Source organism: Augochlora pura, chromosome 10 (genome assembly GCF_028453695.1).
Source record: "Augochlora pura isolate Apur16 chromosome 10, APUR_v2.2.1, whole genome shotgun sequence".
NCBI classification, from domain to species: Eukaryota; Metazoa; Arthropoda; class Insecta; order Hymenoptera; family Halictidae; genus Augochlora; species Augochlora pura.
In genome coordinates, this window is record NC_135781.1 from 1,064,874 (window position 1) to 1,085,778 (window position 20,905).

Consider the following 20,905-nt stretch of genomic DNA (forward strand, 5'->3'; position numbering starts at 1 on the left):
ATCGATGCAGAGGCGACAAGATTCCGCGAATCGTGTTCAAACTCGCATCTAATTTTAATCTCTTATCAAATTCAGCACCGCGATCGCGATATATAATTATCATTTCTGTTGGTGCTACGAAATCGTCGGCGCCATGATGCAACAAACAATCACGCGATACCAGCCGTCGCGATTTTCGGGATTTCCGGTTTCGCGGAATCGTCGACGAATATCTTAACATAGACGCACTGTGGCTTGGCTTGGAGATTTCAGTGATCGAACATCGAATAGAGAATATTAAATATGGAATATTGGATATTGGATATTGAATATTGAATACTGAATTTTGTATACTGAATATTGAATATTGAATATTGAATATTATATACTGAATATTAAATATCAAATATTAAATATTGGCTATAGAATATTGAATATTGAATATTGACTATGGAATATTGAATATTGAATATTGAGTATTGAGTATCAAATATCTAATATTGAACATTGGCTATAGAATATTGAATATTGAATATTGCCTATGGAATATTGAATATGGAATATTGAATATTGACTATGGAATATTTAATATTGAATATTGATTATTGACTATGGAATATTTAATATTGAATATTGAATATTGACTATGGAATATTTAATATAGAATGTTGAATATTGAATAGAGAAATATTGAATATTGAATACTAAATATAAAATATAAAATATCGAATGTCCAATATCTAACCACGAACAATATTGAATATTATCTAATATTAACTATCGAATATAAATCGTCCATCTTTCCATATTCATTTCACCTAAAATATCTCTTTAATTTCCACACTTCCTTAATTCCTTAATTTCTTAATTTTTAAAATGATGGGAGCACCGTGCATCGTGGAATCGTTATCGATCCCTCGATTTCCGCTGTTCCCCAAACGGCGTCCAAAAGCAAACGATCACGAGCCTCGTTAATCCCGCGAATCAGAACTCTGTTTCCCAACTATGATTTTAATGATCCAGCGAGAGCACGCGTCGAGAACTAAATCGTCTGAACGGCGGGTTGTGCCCGGCCTCGTAATTGCGATCGCGCGGGCCGAGATCTCGAATAATTCCGGGGCGCGACGACGCGACGTCGATCGTCGTCGACGTTCACGATATATATTGATCGAGGGCCATCGCTCTCCGACGAGAGAGCGGGACATTAATTTCTATCTCCGATCCCCCCCCCCATTGCGGTCCAAATGTTTCCGGACTTCCCGTTCGAAAACTTGCGCGTCGACGTCGATCAATCCCCGTCGCCGATTAATTCTATTCTCGCGAGATATTTCGGGTACTTTGCATCCGAATTGCATGATTCGAGAGTATAACGACGAGTGTGATAGCGACAAGTATTGGTAAATTGCGGATTTCATGCTTTTATGGTGAAAATAGTGGAATTATAAATTTTGATAATAATTTGAGAATTCTGTACTATTTTTGACTAATTTATTCTGATTAATTTTGGCATTTCGATAATTTTTACTTTTACCACGAAGTCCGCAGTTTTAATGTTAGTCTGTGATACAAGTTGCATCGACTAGATTGTGCATCTTGGAAAAGGGGTAGAAATCGAAGTGGCAACGATTATGGATTGGATATTGCAATTTTTAATAGCTCAAATATTTTATTTTTTATTGACTTAATTTTTCAATCCTTAATGGCTTAAATATTTCAATTTTTACTGACTTAAATATTACAATCCTTAATGGTTTAAATATTGCAATTTTTGTTGACTTAAATACAGAAATTCTTAATGGATCAAGTATTGCAATTTTTATTAACTTATACATTAGAATTCCTAATGAATTAAATATTACAATTCTTAATAAATTAAATATTACAATTCTCAATAAATTACATATTACAATTCTCAATAAATTAAATATTACAATTCTCAATAAATTAAATATTACAATTCTCAATAAATTAAGTATTACAATTCCTACCAAATTAAACGCCGCTACATCAAATTGTCTACAAAGCTGCTACAATTCCATTCGACTAAGAAACGCGCGTCTCTACTTACTCGGTTAACAAACACGGCTAATGAATACGTAAAGATGCGCAGTCTAGTCGAGCGGCAAGAACATAATCGAAGCGCCGAGGCCAGGCCTCGACATGGGAATGGTTGGCGGTCGGCACAGCCGACGCCCGCTACGCAACGCTTAAACAATTGTTTGCAGGATGTTCTGTGTACGGTACCATCTATATATTTCATTTCAGACACGCTCCAAGACGCGGAGAAGGATAAAGAGGAAACTGAGTATATGCTACAAGAGAATGGCAAACCGATGTACGAATTAACATTGCTTACAGATGTGAATGTTCAAATAATAATTGAGAAATAGAAGCGCAGAAATGTGTCCAGAGTTACCAAAAGATCAGGATTCTCGTTAAAAAAAATATATGTGGAGAATTGTATAAACGAATCCTCGTCCTAAGTCCGACTGGAAAACCAAAATCGTATCAATTTGTAAACGTTTATCTATCCTAATCGATGATGAGCCTTCAAGTATGGTCGCTGGAGTGCTTCCGGGATTTCGACAATTTTTAATTCCATTAATTATTATCCTAGAATTTTATTATTTTATTAAATATTTTTATTTGATCGCAAAATAGGTTTGGAATGTTATGAAAATTAAATTAATTAATTAAAGTTCTTATTAGAGTGAATATTAAATTTTTTTTTATCAGACGAATATGAATATAAATATTCTCAGAATTCTTTCATGTTTAAAAGAAGAAAGCTTTATTTCGAATTTTAAATGATCTCTGGTAATTCTATCTTTAAATTTTTGTAATAAAAGAATTCTGAGTCATTCGATCGAAGAAAATAATTCGGCGACTTTGCCGATGAACCGGAAGCGCTCACCGACAGAAATCTCTGTTCCACCGAGAGGAATCCTAATTTGCACGATCTTGTTGCCGCGCAAGGATGTTAATCGGTCCGAAAAGGCGACGTTTATAATCGAACGTACGAAATGATCTCTGTCCGCAGTGAGTTCGTGCCACCGCAAACGAAGGAGGACGACAAACCGGCCGCGCCGGAGCCCACGTTGCCACCAGTGCCTTACTTCAAACTCGTAAGTTTTTTTCTTTCATCGGCCGATGGATTTCCTCTCTCGGTCTTCGACGGGGGCACGGGTTCCTCGACGGATCGATCGATCGATCGATAGCCTGTTTTTGTTTCGAAGCATTCGGACCGCGGGAGCGGTCGCTCGTTAATCATCGTGCCGGACCCCGACATTAATTTTCCCCGGTGAAATCTCCCGGAAAAACGGGAAGTTCGCCGCATTAAATCATCGGGCGAATATGCTTCTGAAATTTTCGACCGGCTCGCGACAAATTGCCGGGGGGGGAACGTCTCGGGTCGCGATGTGTCGGTCGGCTGGTTCTCGGGAAAGCGTGCTCGGTTAACCCTTTGCCCTCGGACTCGCGATAAAAATCAAAAATTCCACGCAAGATTTACTAGATATAAAAATTCCACGCAAAATCTACTAAATATAAAAATTCCACGGAAAATCTACTAAATATAAAAATTCCACGCAAAATTTACTGAATATAAAAAATTATTCATTTTTTCTAAATCGAAATCAAATTGAATTCTTTTGTTATCAGAGTCTAGAAATGGGAATAAATAAAGGCGACTTTGAATGGCGATAACTTCGTTAAAAATTGTCGTAGAATGATGATCTCAATCTTAAATTAAAGCTTGAAATCACTATTTTATAATAGTATATCCACATTTCAAATTTGACGCACCCTAGCAGCAATAAAAATTAAAATACAATACTATGATTACCATATTTCAAGTTTTAACTTTTGCCAACTTTGACAAAATGCACAGTCTTTGCAAAATTTTTTTTAGAGATACCGTTTACCGTAGAATAAAGTTCGAAGCTTCTTCTTTAATTTAAAAAAAGGGAGACGTCGCTGCGATTTTTTTTCGCCGAGTTACAGCAGTTGAAAGTGACCCTTGCTGTGATCCTTTAAAGAGAAGGATTTGATTTTATTAAATGCGAGGGTAATTAATTAGGTGATTCTAATGCGAGTAATGCGTTTGAAATTCGTAGTTTCGATTTGCAACATGCGGGGAGCTGATGCTGGTCTTCGGTGGCCTGATCATGGGAACCCTGACAGGCCTCTGTATCCCCATCTCGACGATCCAGTACGGTGAATTCACCACGCTGCTGGTGGATCGCAACATGGAGAATATCACTAGTACACCGACCCTCATCATGGAGTGGTTCGGCGGAGGGAAGGTCCTGTAAGTATGCCGCCATTATCTTTCATACTTTTATCGAGCAAAGGGCTGATCTTAACGAGAATTTTGCTAATTTTTAAATGACTTCGTTTTTGATTTTTTTAGTAATTTTTTGGTTACCCTCATTTTTGATGATTCGAGTAATTTTCGATGTCCCTATTTCTGATGATTCGAGTAATTTTTCGGTTATCCTCGTTTTTTATGATTCGAGTAATTTTTCGATGTCCTAGTTTCTGATGATCTGAGGTAATTTTCGACCACCCTCGTTTCTGATGATTGGAGTAATTTTTGGTTTCAGGGGACCCAACTCCACGTACGAGGAACGAATGACCGCGCTCTACGACGACTCGGTAGCCTTCGGCGTGTCCTCCGCGGCACTGTCCTGCCTCCAGTTCGTCTTTGCCGTGTTCACCGTGGACTTCCTGAACATCGCGGCTTCCCGGCAGATCGTCAGGGTGCGGCAGATGTTCCTGCGAGCCGTTCTGAGACAGGACATGACGTGGTACGACATCAACACGTCGACCAACTTCGCTAGCAGGATTACCGAGTGAGTATCATTCGTTTATCGTTCACCGTCGTTGGCGCGGCGGCGCCGTCTTGATAAGTTTTCTCCGCGCCGAAACTCGATGAATATTTAGCAAATTTTATCTATTTTGGAAGAGTATATATAGTGAGGCATATAATGAGGCTCGTTGAAAGATGGAAGAAATTAACATAGCAGAATAGTTCGCGATACAATAAATCAAGCTTAAACAACAAATATCGGCTATTCGTTTCGCATCAAAAGGAAAAGGTAGAAACTTGTAGGATACCCTAATAAATTAGCGGCGATCCTTGGTCCGACACAAGGTCTAGAGAGCTACAAAGTTTAGCGAGCCGCGAGGACTCGTCACCGATGTCGAACCAAAGCTAGTTAAGTAGCCGTATTTTCGCAGGATCCGGTGATCCGGCTTCGAGGGTGGTATCGTGTGTTCGATCACGAAGTCTGCGCGCGGTTGTAAACGCGGGGCTTGCGGGCCGGGGGAGAGAGAGAGCCGAGAGTGGGGGAAAGGGGATGAAGAGAAGCGGCGGCGGCAGACTTCAGGGAACGGGATCCCGAGCAACAGGTGGCCGTTCTACGCGGCCTCTCTTCGCCTCGATACAATCTCTCTCTTTCTCTTTCTCGACTCTCTCGGCCCTCTCTCCTTTACTCTCTTTCTCCCTCTCTTTCTCTCTTTCCCTTTCGCTCGCTAGTCTCTTTTTCTCTCTCGGATCTTTCGGCTTGCTTTTTCTCTCCCCCCCCCCCCCCCCCCTCTCTCTCTCTCTCTCTCTCTCTCAAAGTCAATTTCTCTCTCTCTCTCTCTCTTTCTCTCGCTGCTCTTTTTTTTCTCTGCCTTGCCCGCTCGTCTGTCTCTCTCTTTCTCCCTCTTTCTCCCTTTCTGCCCCGGCGCAGCTCCTCGTGGCCGCGCCGACCCGCGTAATTATCGAAAAGTCAAGAAGGCGGGATTCATAAACCGGCTAATTAAGACGCGGCTGGGGACGTCCCACTTACGCAACCCCGTTTATTCCGAGACCGGCGGCCGCGGCCCCCTCCCGCTACAATGAGAACCGCACCACCGCTGTTGCGCAAGCGTTAATAAATCGTAATTGCGAAATCGAATCAGAAGCTAGGGGATTGACTATAACCGGCCGACTGAAAACACCGTTTTCATGGTACATACATCCAGATATATACATAATACACACCACCGCGGCTTCTAACGCGAGTTGTTCCCGCGCGTGCTTTGCATACCGGGTGATCAAAACGTGTACAATTCGCGTTCCGCTGGAAATAATCGCCGGGTGGTTTCCTTTCTATTAATCCCAGACTGATTTAATACGCGATTCAATAATTTCACTTGTTCGAGTTTTTGTCAATTTTTGCGCACATTTATAGAAATCGCAGGATCGTTGACCGTCGCGTCGAAACGTCCTCGTCGCGGCGTCTTTATTGAGAGTCAACGAGAGACGCCGAGTTCAATAATTCAATCGATCGGCCGATCAAATCACTCCTAACAGGGCCAAAGGTCGCTCCTCTACCGTTCGGTTGCTAACTTTTCTATGAACGACTGCGACGATCGCCTTTTCAAACGCCGCTCTCCATTCAGCTTTCGTTGCAATCCGACATCCGCGAGGATTTCCGACGATTTCTACCGCTTTTTAATTAGCTGTAATTATTTTCACGTGAAATGAAAATTCTGTGTACTAATCACAAGCCTTGAAAACACTGCGCGTAGTATATTATATCGCAGTATTTTTAATTGTTAATTGTTTTTTTTTTTTAATTTAATTTAATTGCGGAAGACTTTGGCGCGGCAATATCGAAGCCGAGAGAGAATCGACTTCGGGCGTCGTCGGGTGTTCAGGTCCGGAAATCGAACACGGTTTCTAATTCGAGGAGCAGTGGCGTGATTTCAAGGTGACCCGAGCACAGCCTATGAAGATAACGCGAACGTTAATTAATCCGACTGAATGGCTGCCCTCGGGCGGCGCGCGTTATTTTCGGCCGCCCGGCAACTTTCGATAGAACTGGCAGGAAGTTGTAGGAACAGCTTCTAATTGCGTCCGGCGACGATATAGAAAATATCAGAAGGCCTCGGTCTTGTCCCTGCACGCTCTATAGTCGCGGGAAAAATGAAATTATGCGAGCCGAAATGACCGCAATTATTATAGGTTAGGTACATTAGAGTGTACCATAAGTTTCTTACAAGTTTCTAAGCTATAGTCTATGTTGGATCAATTTTCAATTCAATTCCACTTCGATGTCAATAATTCTTGATTAAAATAAAAATTATTCAGTAAACTAGCAACTCGGAATTATTAATTATTATATTTTCAATCATTCTTAACCCTTATAAGAATTTAAGAATTTCACAGAACGCTGAAACGCTGTCACAAACCTAGCAATATTACTGTTTATCACAGTTAATAAATTCGCAACAAAAGAATCTAAAAAATGATTTCGTTTAACCCTTTGCGGTCGAGCGGCGACTCGTCTAATATTCAACTAATATTTTGGACTCGAGTTAAAATGGCTACGACCGCGAAGGGTTAATCCTGATTCGACGATTTACAGTACGAAAAGGTCAACGACTGAACAAAGACGCCAAATAAAAATCGAACTAAAAATCGAACTAAAAATCGAACTAAAAATCCTGTTTTCTCTTTCCGCAGGGACTTGGACAAGATGAAGGACGGTATCGGCGAGAAGCTCGGCGTGTTCACGTACCTAATGGTCTCCTTCATCTCCTCCATCATTATATCGTTCATTTACGGATGGAAGTTGACGCTGGTGGTGCTGAGCTGCGCGCCGATCATCGTGATAGCCACCGCGGTGGTCGCGAAGGTGCAGAGCTCGTTGACCGCGCTCGAGCTGAACGCGTACGGCCAGGCTGGAACCGTCGCCGAGGAAGTGCTGGGCGCGATCAGGACCGTGGTCGCGTTTAACGGCGAGCAGAAGGAGGTCGACAGATACGCGGAGAAGCTGGTGCCCGCCGAGAGCACCGGAATACGGCGCGGAATGTGGTCCGGCGTCGGCGGCGGCGTTATGTGGTTTATCATCTACATCAGCTACGCCGTGGCCTTCTGGTACGATACGCGATCGTCGACAGTACAACCCTTTTCGGCACGGATGGATCTTGCGCGAATGAAATTTTGTCAGAGCTAAATTATTCTTGTTGATATATATTTTGTTTGGTATAGCTAAATTATCATTTTACTTAATATTAATTATTATAGGTTCAGATTGATCTGAATATTTTTAACAAGATTTAAATAAGTTGTTTATTAGATAACGCGAAGATTTGTGTCAAGTTTAATGGCAAAATATTCTTAAAAAATTCTGTTGAATTCTCCTTCAGTTTGATGGACAAAAATGGACAATTAGAGAAGAGAAGACACGATTATTCACTTCTCGCGACTCGTTTCTATTGTTATGGACAATTGACCACTATGAAAACAAAACTACTAGGCTCGAACGACCTTATATCCTCCTTGTATCCTATATTATATATATCCTCTCCCCAACTTGTCAATTCTTGTTCACAAGAGCTGACAGACAATTCGAGAGACAATCCACCATATCTAACACTGTCGTATTTTTCCGCCATCAGGTACGGCGTGCAGCTGATTCTAGATGACAGACCCAAGGACGAGAAGGAGTACACACCCGCCGTGTTGGTGATCGTGTTCTTCGGCGTGTTGGCCGGTGCCCAGAACATGGGTCTGACGTCGCCTCATATGGAGGCGTTCGCGGTCGCCAGGGGCTCGGCCGCGGCCATTTTTCAAGTGCTCGACCGACAGCCGGCGATCGACAGCCTGAGCAAGGAGGGCCAGAGGCTGGCCAGCGTCACCGGTGAGATAGAGTTCAAGGGCGTGCACTTCCAGTACCCCGCCAGAAAGGACGTGAAGGTGCTGCAGGGTTTGAACCTGAAGATCAATCATGGCGAAACGGTGGCGCTCGTGGGCGGTTCCGGGTGCGGGAAATCGACCTGTCTCCAGCTCATTCAACGTCTCTACGACCCCATGAAAGGACAGGTGAGCAGAGAAGGAGACCATCCGCGGCGCGTTTCTTCGCGGAGGATCCTCCAAGTTAGATCGATCGCCTCGACAAATGTTGGCGATGTTAGGATGCTTCTGGAGATAAGATCGCGCGGGATGCGCAAGCTTTGAAAAAAAACGTTTGGCTTAATTTCGACATCGAGCCGCGTGTTATAGAATTTTTTCAGATTTTTCAGCTGCAAGCTGTCAAAACTGAAAAACGAAAAAATAGTCGGAAAATTGAAGATTTCTCGAAAACTAACGTATCAGCTATTTTTATATTAATTCCCTGATAAGGTACTATCACGGCTCGTGTGCTCAATTTTTCTCAGACTTTTTGCTCGATTGCAATATTGTCAAACGAAAATGAAAACTTAATTCTTCGAACTGCCTGTCATCCTCTGATCGGAATACTGCGAACAAATGCAGAAAAAGGAGGAGCCGTATTACAACGCGACGTTGAAGATGAATAAAGAGGAGGGCGTAGTGCAGCGGGGGTGGTTTGTCAGGCGGCGTTCGACGTCACCGTAATTCCCGGAACAAAAACGTCGGCGCGGATATTCATGACTCGGTTATTAACCCGCCTGGTTGCGTAATGCCGGGGACGCTCGCGCGCGCGCGCGCGGAAATACCGCGCGTTCACCGCGCGCCGAATAAATCAGCCCTCGTTCCTGGGTAAACAAACGGCATCGGGGGAAACGCGGAACACGACGAATACAAGACGGTAAATTCACCGTAACGGCTACGCGCGCGCGATCGAATAAGTTAATAAACAATGTCGAACGGGGAACGCGTCGGGCCGGGTCGGGCCGCCGCGGAATAACGTAGCGCACGGGAGAGGCAGATATTTCACGAGTTATTGCCGCCTCATTGGGACGAAAATAATAACAGGCGCCCTGCCGCGTAATTTTGTCAGGCAAATGGGGGTAACGGGACACCGGAAGTCTTAATAAGAAGCGAGCGCGGCTTGAATTTCAATGCCTCCGACGCCGGTCCGCGCTGGGGAATTATGTCCTCCTGCCGAGACTTCTTCTTCTTCTTCTCGGAGGATGTTCTTACATTTTTATAGCGAACTGGGTATTTTATACCGAACGGGCTAGATTTTACGCGGAGAGACTCGTTCTTTATTTATATTGTTGACGCGTTGCGATCTTTGTTTTAATCGCTTGCCACATAATATGGCGCGTTAGGCAAGTTTAAAAAAATTCGATCAAAGTATTATAATAGTTATATTATTAATATTAATAATAATTCATCAAGTGAGAATTTGACATTGTTTAATTGATTTGAGTAGAAAGTAATGTATGACGCGCTTTTGAGAAGTTCAGTGAATTTGGTTCAGCGGCCAGGAGTGGGGAAAAGAGAGAGAAGAGCTTGTTTTCGCCTTAGATAAGGGTAAAAGGACGGTTTCGTGATATATACGGAAACAGGGACGGTTTTAGGTAGCTTTCAGGACTTGAATCCATCTGTTTTCGAATGTGGAAGGTAGTCACCACAAGTAGTCTAGTTTTCTGTTATTAATGTCACGATAAATTATTATTAAATGACAAAGTAAAAATTATCGTAGAATAAGGAAAGAAGTGCTTGTCAACGCAGCTGCGAAAAATCTACAAAACGCAGTTAAAAAACGAAGAAAAAAATACTAGCGGAGAAAAGAAATTCATTATTAGAATAAAAGGAATTCATTATTAGAATAAAATAAATTCATTTTTAGAATAAAAGAAAACAGAATGCGTCATGTAACTCGCGAAGAAGGTATCAATGTAACATATCCATTAAAAAAGTAATCGCGAAAGGTGACACTCGCCTGAATCATCGGAGATTACAAAATGGCTCGCTGGAACTGTTGCGCAACTTCCGCCGAGCACTGAGAATTCCAAAGGCAAATATTATTGTTGATTCCGCGAAGGGACGGCCGCGCCGCGAGTTCCGCTATTCGATTACGACGACAAACGGAAACGCCGCGCTAAGAAAGCAATCGCGCTCCGATTCGCCTAATCTCCTCGCTTCGACGTGTTATTCCTCTATATTTTCCTGTTGCCATAGCAACGATAACGTAAAACATTCATGAAATCGGGGGGGATACGATTTCGTTGCCGGGAACACACAGTCACCGAAGCGCGCATTCCGAAAATTTTACGGGCCGTAAACAAACTTCCAATTTTTATGTAAATTCCGGGCGGGGGGGTTTTTACGTTCCAAGTATCTCGGCGAAATAAAAAGCGAACGTTTTTACTCGCCGCCTTCGATAACTTCCCCGGCACTTCGGAAACAATATAAAATATCTAATTCTATAAAAATGTCTATACCTGTTCCTCGGCCGACGATTCTTTATCGGTCGTAAATGCGTAAATGCATCGCTCGTCCATAGGCAAGATGGCCGCCGGCCGTATCGGGATTAAAAGGGCCGCGTAAAATAACTTTCGCTGACTCTCTTACCTTTTCTCGCAGTCTACGTTCAAGAGAGAAATAGAGAAATAGAGAGAGGGAGTCTTCTGCCTAGTATACAGAGTGACTTAACCCTTTCGGTACGAACACTCTGTCCGCACTCGATAAAACAGCTTTAATATTAAAAGATATAAAATTCAGTTATTTATACAGGTTAGCACGGAATATATCCGGCGTTCGTATCGAAAGGGTTAAAAGTTATTTGCAAAAGGGAACTAAAGGGTCCTTCAGGTGATTTGCAACAAATTTTCCCTTTGCGAAAATGTTCTCCGAAGCATCGTTAACGAGTTATTAACGAAAAACGCTGACCAATGAGAGGCGAGCTCCACGCGTCAGGAGATCTGGTCTCCCATTGGCCAGCGTTTTTCCTTAATAACTCCTTAACCGCGCCTCGTAGAAAATTTTCGCAAAGGAGAAATCCACTTCAAATGGCACAAGGAATCCCTCCGTTCCTTCTAGGACACCCCGTAGAATCTCTCAGAATTTTGAATCGTCGGGCCGGCGCGAGATTTACGACGCGGCCGCGCAGTTTTTCTCCGCGCGATTAAATTAGAGGGAGGACCCGTAAACCGGTGAATTTATTTATTACACCGGCCGGGGAGGGGGGAGGGCTTAACAATATCCCGGGCGCGAATATTCCATTATTACATCTGTACCGTGGCACGGGGATTTTACGGGGGAACAAGTTTGAAGCGGTTCTCTCGTTGGGATACAGTGCGGCCCTCGAGGAGTTTTCCCAGCAGTAAAAGTTTTACGATTCCCGCGCGCGCGTTCTGCATCCGTCGCAGTTCCTACTCTCTCCCGTTCCCCGTCGTCGAAAGTATTACGCCATATATTTGGTATACTGATTTCAGGACCGTCCGCGGCGATCCGAGGCCGGGGAGAGTGCCTTCGTCTTTCCGCCTCGCGTTTCGAACCTCGTCCCGCGTCGAGAAAAACCGTTGCGACCGGAAACTGGGAACAGTCTGCTGGGTCCATCTCTCTCTCTCTCTCTCTCTCTCTCTCTCTCTCTCTCTCTCTCTCTCTTTCTCTTTCTTTCTGTTTTCCCGCGGTCGCAGAGTTTTCTGCAATCTTTGCTCCTTCGGCGTACCGCGCGCGAAACACAGCGGTTCCTCGATTACGTGTCGGAAAGTTCGAAAAACTCTGTCGCCGCGTTTACGGCCCCCGTTCCGCCGATTTTCCGCGTCGCTGGAATCCAATCCTGATAAAGAAAAGAAGCTCCTGCGAAGATTCTTCCACTGTGATCTTTTTTATAGCTGCGTCGATCAGCTCTGATTTATTTTTGATAATTGCCTTAAAGGAACGATTGAATTTTTCTTTATCGTTTGATTTCGTGTATGTTATTTCTAGGTTATGTTTCTAGCTGGTGAATCAAACTTTCTTTCTCCAAGTTGACATCAAATATTTTTCTAGATTGAAATCAAATATTTCTTTAAATTGGAATAAATTATTTCTCTAAATTCCAATAAAATATTTATTTTTCTAGATTGAAATAACATATTTTTCTAAAATGAAATGAAATATTTTTTTAAATTGAAATAATATATTTTTCTGGTTTGAAATAAAATATATTTCTAAATTGAAATAATATATTTTTCTGGAATGAAATAAAATATTTTTCTAGATTCAGATAAAATATTTTTCTAAATTGAAAGAAAATATTTTTCTAGATTGAAATCAAATATTTTTCTAAATTGATATATATGAACTTCTAGTCTATGCAAGACTGGTATATGTAAGACTAGTCGCATAAGGCATCTCTGAGATATTCGTTGTATCTCCGATGGCGGTCCAATTCTCAAGCGATTTCCTCTGGTCACGTATAGGTTCTGCTGGACGGCGTGGAGATCTCGAAGCTGAACGTACAGTGGCTGCGCTCGCACATAGGCGTGGTCGGGCAGGAGCCGGTGCTCTTTGACACAACGATACGGGAGAATATCCGGTACGGAAATGAGAGCATTACCGAGGAGGAGATGATCAAAGCCGCGAAGGAAGCGAACGCTCACGACTTCATCAGCAAACTGCCCGAGGTGAGTGTCGGAAACCTTTTCTCTTATTCCGTTCTCGTTCGCGCGCCGGCTGAGCGGAATTTTCGTTCCCGTCCGTCTCCCTCTTCCCCTTCCGTCCTGTTCGCAGCTTTTTCGCGACAGACCCGATTGATTCTCGGTCACCTTACCAAGCGAACCGTGTCCCTCGGACCCGCGTACCGCGCGGCCCGCCTCGGAAACTCTTCCTCTTTTTTTCTCTTCCTCGTCGTCATCCTTCTCTCTCTCTCCCTCTCTCTCTCTCTCTCTCTCTCTCTCTCTTTCTCTCCGTCCAGGAGGAGAGAGGCCCCTTTTCCGCGCCGACGCCGAGCTGAATTCCGGTCACCGGGCACAAAGGGCCGTCTAATTAAAATTGTGATCGCGGACCGTGAATCTACTTTGAATTTTAATCTCGACCCCTCTGTAATTAGCGACTGTTTCTGCCCAATAATCGATCGCGAAGTTATAATAAGGCGGGGGGAATGGCTCCGCCTAGGCGGACACTGTCAACACGGTTCAACGTGTACTAGGACTTCCGGGAAGCTTCAGATTTTTTTTCTACAGTTCATTATTATTGGTCAGATTTTCGTTTCAACGCGCTTTGAAATCGGACTTTGCGTTGTTTAAAAAAATTAATGATAAAATTATCGTCGCCGCATAACGCGGCCACGCGGGACGAAAATTTAAAGTTCTAATATTCTCGTATAGTAATAATAATAGTAATAATAATTAGTAATAATATAAGAATTATTAATAACAGTAGTAATATAATTATATTATAATATTTAAAAAATATTATTTTATTCAGCCAGAAATAATGCGATAATATTTTTAAGCTCGATAAATATTTCCGCCCTTCTGCATTTGATTTATTCCTTTTTTATTACAAATGCATAAAAAGCATAAAATGTATAAAATGCATAAAAATGTCTGCTGATAAAATAGCAAGTATAATACAGTATTTCGTATGCAAAGTTTAGGTCTCGACTAACTTAAATTTAGTTTCGAATAGATGTTTTTCTCGCTCGAGATTTTCTTAGCTGTTGAACTAGTTTTGCGGAGCCGCGAGATGGTTTCGATATATATATTCTAACGTTTATCGAGCTGTTTATAGAAGCTATCAAACTTCCCAAGACGCGGAGTATTGCTTCTCGAGTGAATGATGAACGTGCGGCCAACGGGAACGTCATTATACTAACCTGACCTAGCTTATCTAACTTTATCAAGTAATAACTGGTTCATGGATTTCTGTGCAAGATAGACATTTTCCATAATTGATTTTAAGATATCCTAGCGCAGAAAGAATTAATAAATTTTCGTTGTAGTAAGACAGTATAAGACAGTGTAAGACAGTATTAATAATTAAAGATTTTAGTTGACAGTAATAATTAAATTAGATCAATTTTACGAAAATTATTACCTAAAGATTATTACTTTAAAATTGATTAGTTGAAATATAATATTGTGGAGATAAAAATCTCGTCGATTAAATTCGTCCAAGTCACGGCAGCCAACAAACCCGAAACTGAACGATTAAAATCGACCATAGCAAGCGGCAGATCGTAAAAATCCGTGCAACAATCAGTTTGCCGGAATACCAGGCGGTAAAAATGAATTTTAAAGCGCGGTAAAAAAAAGGAGCGGCGGCGCCGATAGACAGTTGTTGTGAAACGCGGCACTCAACGTGTTAACGATAGTCTCAGGTGTGATCGTCGAGCGGGCCGTGCAAACAGACGATAAAACAAGCCGCTAAACCGCGCTCGCGCGCGCGCGCGGCCAGCAAATAACAGTATCCGAGATTACGGTCGCGTCAACCATTAGGCGTTTATTACCGAATTATCGGCGGCCGGCGCGGAATATTCGCGATGGGGTTCGCCGGGCCCCAATGGCGCGACCCATGTCCGCCACGTTCCCACCTGTCCGCGGCGCGACGCGTTTAGGGCCGCGGGAACTGTTGGACCGGACGCGTACCAGTTTATGGGGAAACCCCGTGGACGCAGCCGGTGGCGAATTCACGGCGAGGATCGCGCTCGTGAAATTTTATCCGGACGCTGGGAATCGTTTTGGCCGCCGATCGAACCGCTCGATCCACGGCTAATGGCGCAACGATTTTAGGGCGGCGGTGCTAGCCGTGAAAAAGGGCTGGAATGAGATACTAATTTTACTGTATTTTTTAATGGTAATTAGTCGAAAGCGTGGCCGTGATTAGAGCACGCGAATTGATGAGGAAATTGGGGCGATTGTTTAAATTGTTCTCAATTTTTATTCCGATTTTCTTTTTCTTTTTTAATATAGTACGTCTCTGGTTTAACCCTTTGCACTCAAGAGGCGACTCTGAGACCCATTGAAATTGTTATAACACGTTCGAAAATTATTTTTCTAGTGATTATTTTTCATAGTAATTATTTTTTATAGAAAGTGAGACTTGTCGTACGAGCCACGAGACTTAACTACGTATACATAAAATGAATTTTGTTATATAAAATGGAAATACCAGAAGCTAGAAGAATTCCGGTTGGAATTGTTTCGAGTGCAAAGGGGTTGAATCTCTGTTCTTGGGATGTTCCGTGGAAAAGAAAATAGGAGAATTTTCCGTGAGGATAGCGAACGGTCGGGTGTGTGTGTGTGTGTGTTTTTTTTTCGGAAAGAAAATATCGCGGTTTCGTTTTACGGCCGGGAAAGTTGCACGGGAGAACGAGCGCGGACGAAGGGAACTACTGTACGCAGTTAAACGATGCTGCATCGATGCAGCGCAAAGTGCTCCTCCTCGTAAATTTATTAAATCTCCGGCTACAGCGATGCGCGAAGCGTAGACGCGACACACGTCGCGTCTCCCTCGGATAATTAAATAATCGTTGTTTCATATCGCGAGGGGGAGGCTCTTCGATGGCCTGTTCCGCGGTTGCCAATCGAACGGAAAAATGGCGGCGGTTTGCTCGTCCGTCGATGGCTTCGAATTCGAGCATCTCGCGGCTATTCAGCGTTATTTACTATATTTGGTATACGGAAAATGCAAATCTAAAAATTCCCTTAATCTGGCGGCTATTCATCGCTATTTTTTATATTCGGTATAAATGAAATTCGAATCTCAAATTACCTTTAACAATTAAAAGAAGTAAAGGATAACATTTATTTTTCAACCCTTGTAATGAGAATAATAATTGTGTAATTGTTGGGTACATTTTTAGAAAATATTGTCATCTTAATATTTGTTACAAATGACAGTTTTATTTATTCGTTTACGTTCCTTATTAAATGTTTTAATTGATTTAAGGACGCTTTCGGTCGATACTAAAAACGTTAATAATTTTAGTTGACAGTGGAAGCGTTAATAATTTTAGTATACTAAAATATGAATTTCTATTAAGTTCGTTGAATTAATAACAAAAATATGGTTTGCTTTTAGTCGACACTAAAAGGGTCACTAATTTGATTCCACAATAAAGGAATTCATAAATTTCAGTCTACAATAAAAGGACCAATAATTTTATTACGTCAAAATTTGAGTAAAGTTTATTCAATTTCTAACAAAAACATCGTCTGTTTTTAATCGACGGTTAAAGGGTTGAAAATTTGAGTGCGTCTATTGAGATCCTAAAATTTGTAAGAAAAATATGGCTCCACTTTTAGTCAACGATAAAATGGTCACTAATTCGTTTATACTAAAATTTAAACGTCCATTTAAGTTCGTTAAATTTATAAGAAAAATACAATTTGCTACAGGGTTACGACAGCCCGGTGGGAGAGAGAGGATCGCAGCTATCCGGCGGGCAAAAGCAGAGGATCGCCATCGCGCGCGCCCTGGTCAGAAGACCGGCCATACTTTTGCTGGACGAGGCCACTTCCGCATTGGATCTGCACAGCGAGGCGACCGTGCAAAGGGCTTTGGACGCCGCGTCAAAGGGCCGGACGACCATTGTCGTCACCCATCGTCTGTCCACGATCACGAACGCCGACAGGATAGTATTTATTAAGGATGGACAAGTGGTCGAACAAGGCACCCACGAGGAGCTGCTTGCGCTCGGACAACATTACTACGGTCTGGTTTCCGCCGACGCCAGCGCCACTGCCAGAGGTACTTCATTAAACTTGTTACCTCGGTGCCGACTCGCAGGACGCTTTAGCCCGAGACCTCCACTGAAATATTTCAAATTCCTCCGAGAAACCTTTCCTAGAATTTTCCTTTTTTAATTTCATTATTGCAAACCTCCCAAGGATTAAATACAATATCTCATAGTCGCGGAGATTTTCCAAACTTTTCTGAGATTTTTATAGGTTATAACGCTTTAGGTGAATTATGAAAGAATTATTGCTTTATAATTATTGCTCTAAATCAAAGTTTGTTTAAACAAACAAGCTGCTAATATAGATAAATCCACGGAGAACATTCGATTTTTATTCAGACGATTTTACCGCTTTTCTGTAAAGAAAAAACAAATAATTACGTTGAATTCTACATCTTGTAAATTTACCATAAGAATAAATAGTAACGCTGCTTAATTTCTGTTTAAATCAGCGAAAGCAACGGCGTCAGCGGCGAAGACGGTGACAGCGGCCATACCAAAGCAGAAGCCGCCATTGAAGAGGCAATTCTCCACCCTGTCGATGCACTCGCATCGGCTGTCGCTGGCCGGCGCCTCGGAGACCTCCGTGAATCAGTTGGAGGAGCACGAGAAACAGTACGACGTACCGATGATGAGGATATTCGGACTCAACAAGCCGGAATGGTTCTTCAATATGATCGGTCAGTGCGCCGTGCAACAGAGAAAAACCGATTTCTCGTCCACCGTCGCGACGACGACGACGACGATCGAACTTCATTTTTGCTTCATTCTTCGCGGCTCCCTGTATTCATCAGCGGACTCGATTGTGTAGCTTAGGGCCAATTTCCACATGCAACGGTCGTTTTCGTAGACGTCGGGAATTATTTTAACGAAGCCAATCGAGATTTCTTCCGGCTAGAACTCCTATTGAAAATAATACAGGAAATCTTTGTTCCTTGAGCAACAATATCGATTGTAATATTGCGTAAAAATTAATTTATATCAAGCTGTTGGAACAGCTATTTTTATAATTTCCAAGCTAGAACTTTTATATGGTAAGGACTTAACCCTTTGCGGACGACGACTTTTTCAACCCGGTGGCAGGACTTATATAAAAGTTATCTTTATTTGTACCTGATAAAAATATAATTTATATACAATTTAAGTCACCGCTCATCTTTTACAAAATGCTATGACGACCAAGAATCGCTTTTCCTCCGCAAAGAGTTAAACCTTGAAGTTCAAACTCCCCCTTTACATACCCAAAACATAATATCACAAAAATAAAATATGTACATACGATTTCAGGCTGTTTCGCAGCAGCGGTGGTCGGCGCCTCGTTCCCAGCGTTCGCGGTGTTGTTCGGCGAGGTGTACAGCGTGCTGGGTCTGCAGGACGAGGACGAGGTGCGCCAGAAGGCGGTGAACTTCGCGATCCTGTTCCTGATAGTCGGCATAGTGACCGGGGTGGGCACGTTCCTGCAGATGTACATGTTCGGTTTGGCGGGCGTACGGATGACCACCAGGTTGCGAAGGATGACTTTCGCGGCGATGCTGAAGCAGGAGATGGGCTGGTACGACGAGGACACGAACAGCGTGGGCGCTCTATGCGCCAGGTTGTCGTCGGACGCTGGCGCCGTGCAAGGTGCTACAGGAACCCGAGTGGGCGCCATATTGCAAGCATTATCCACTTTGGTGCTGGGCATCGGCTTGTCCATGTACTACACCTGGAAGATGACACTGGTGTCCGTAGTATCGATACCTCTGGTACTGGGCGCCGTGTTCTTCGAGGCGAGAGTGATGAGCGGCCAAGGCCTGCAAGAGAAAAAGAAGATGGAGGCTGCTACAAGGATCGCCATCGAAGCTATCTCGAACATTAGAACCGTGGCTAGCTTGGGCAAGGAGGAGGCCTTCCTCAGACGTTATTGCGTCGAGATGGAGCACGTCGCGCAGGCGACCAGGATCAGGAACAGGCTCAGAGGACTCGTCTTCTCTTGCGGACAGACCACCCCCTTCTTCGGCTATGCTCTCAGTCTCTACTACGGTGGAGCTCTGGTGGCCACCGAGGGTCTGCGGTACCAGAACGTCATCAAGGTGTCCGAGGCGCTGATCTTCGGATCCTGGATGCTGGGGCAGGCGCTCGCCTTCGCGCCCAACTTTAACACCGCCAAGATCTCCGCCGGCAGGATATTCCAGCTGCTGGACAGGGTGCCGGAGATCGCCTCGCCACCGGACTCGGAAGACAAAGATCTGGATTGGGTGAGTCATTTTATTCTCTCCTCTTTGTCTTTGATTTGGAACATGGTTCAAGGAATCGATATTATATACATACATCAATTTTTGGGAAAATCAAAATTATTTTGAATTTTCAGTTTCGTGATCAGCGACCACGAAAACCCTTGGGTTTACAAATTTTCAATTAAATCCGTCACAGTTTTACATTTTGACCATGATTTCTGGCTGTTCTACCCACGCTGTAACGTTTCGAGCACTCGCGAGCGCGGAGCTGGAAACGTCGTTCACTCGTATCGCTTCATTAAACCGTTTGAAATTCGAAGTGCTGCTGGGAGAGGTCGGGTGGGCTCTCGCGCGGAGGGCGCCCGCGGGGCGGGTAGACACACGGGGTGCCACGCACGCGTGTGCCCCCGGTATAGGCGGTTACAGTCGGCCCGATCAAACACACGGTTTCCCCGTTTTCTGCGTAATTAACACGTGTTGCCGGAGGCTTTGCTGTCCCGAACGTCATAAATTCGATAGTTTGCTAAACAGTCGTAATGCGACGACATAGGAGAGCAAGCAAGCAAGCAGGCAAGCGAGCTCGCGCTCGCGCTGGGCTACGCCGCCGAGTTGAACGACCCGGGCTCTATCTCTATACGATATTTGGCCCGTCACGCGAAAGGAAATTGACCGACAGCGGTCTATAAAACGCCAGAGACGAATCGATTCCAAGCCCCCCCCCCCCCCTCCAACCCCCCTCCAACCCCTTCAGGCTACGAATTACATGACGTACAAATTGCTGTGACGTACCCATATTACTGTTATTATTGCTAGTATTGCTATTATTAATATCATTATTATTAGTAGTAAGTAATAGTAGCAGCAGTACTAGAATTATTATTATTATTATTATTATTATTATTATTATTATTATTATTATTATTATTATTATTATTATTAATAGGAAAGTCTGACTCTGGTTCAATACAGTAATAACGCCCGAGGTAACTTCGCAATGCCTCCCCGAATGTCGCGATTCTACTCTCCAATGAATGACGCGGGCCATCGCTACGCCACTGTAATTTATCGAAGGTCTTATCGATCAAACATCGTTTTTTCAGGAATTCGTCCATGATTTCGTGCTTTTCTCTGCCACTGTGCGCCGTCTCGCCGTTCGCCTGTAACGCGTTTCACCGCTAAAATATCGTTCGTTCCGATTAACCGGCCTCGCCACCGTCGCCGATAAATTATTTTTCATCGGCGGTCCCGCGGACCTGTGCCGCTCCCCCCACCCTGCCACCGACACGTACAAACGGCATAATTGACTGCGAC

At 43.4% G+C, this 20,905-nt stretch overlaps 1 protein-coding gene across 1 annotated transcript in view; it reads left to right on the forward strand.

Annotated features, from left to right (window-relative positions):
• Mdr49 (Multi drug resistance 49) overlaps positions 1 to 20,905 on the forward strand; it is a 136,984-nt gene that overhangs the window by 108,862 nt on the left and 7,217 nt on the right. Inside the window, exons 7-16 of the mRNA XM_078193617.1 lie at positions 2,245 to 2,314; positions 3,020 to 3,104; positions 4,095 to 4,288; positions 4,584 to 4,832; positions 7,478 to 7,891; positions 8,416 to 8,839; positions 13,117 to 13,320; positions 17,038 to 17,389; positions 17,831 to 18,058; positions 18,666 to 19,615. Of these exons, the coding sequence (XP_078049743.1) occupies positions 2,245 to 2,314; positions 3,020 to 3,104; positions 4,095 to 4,288; positions 4,584 to 4,832; positions 7,478 to 7,891; positions 8,416 to 8,839; positions 13,117 to 13,320; positions 17,038 to 17,389; positions 17,831 to 18,058; positions 18,666 to 19,615 (3,170 nt within the window). The remainder of the gene's footprint in view (positions 1 to 2,244; positions 2,315 to 3,019; positions 3,105 to 4,094; positions 4,289 to 4,583; positions 4,833 to 7,477; positions 7,892 to 8,415; positions 8,840 to 13,116; positions 13,321 to 17,037; positions 17,390 to 17,830; positions 18,059 to 18,665; positions 19,616 to 20,905) is intronic.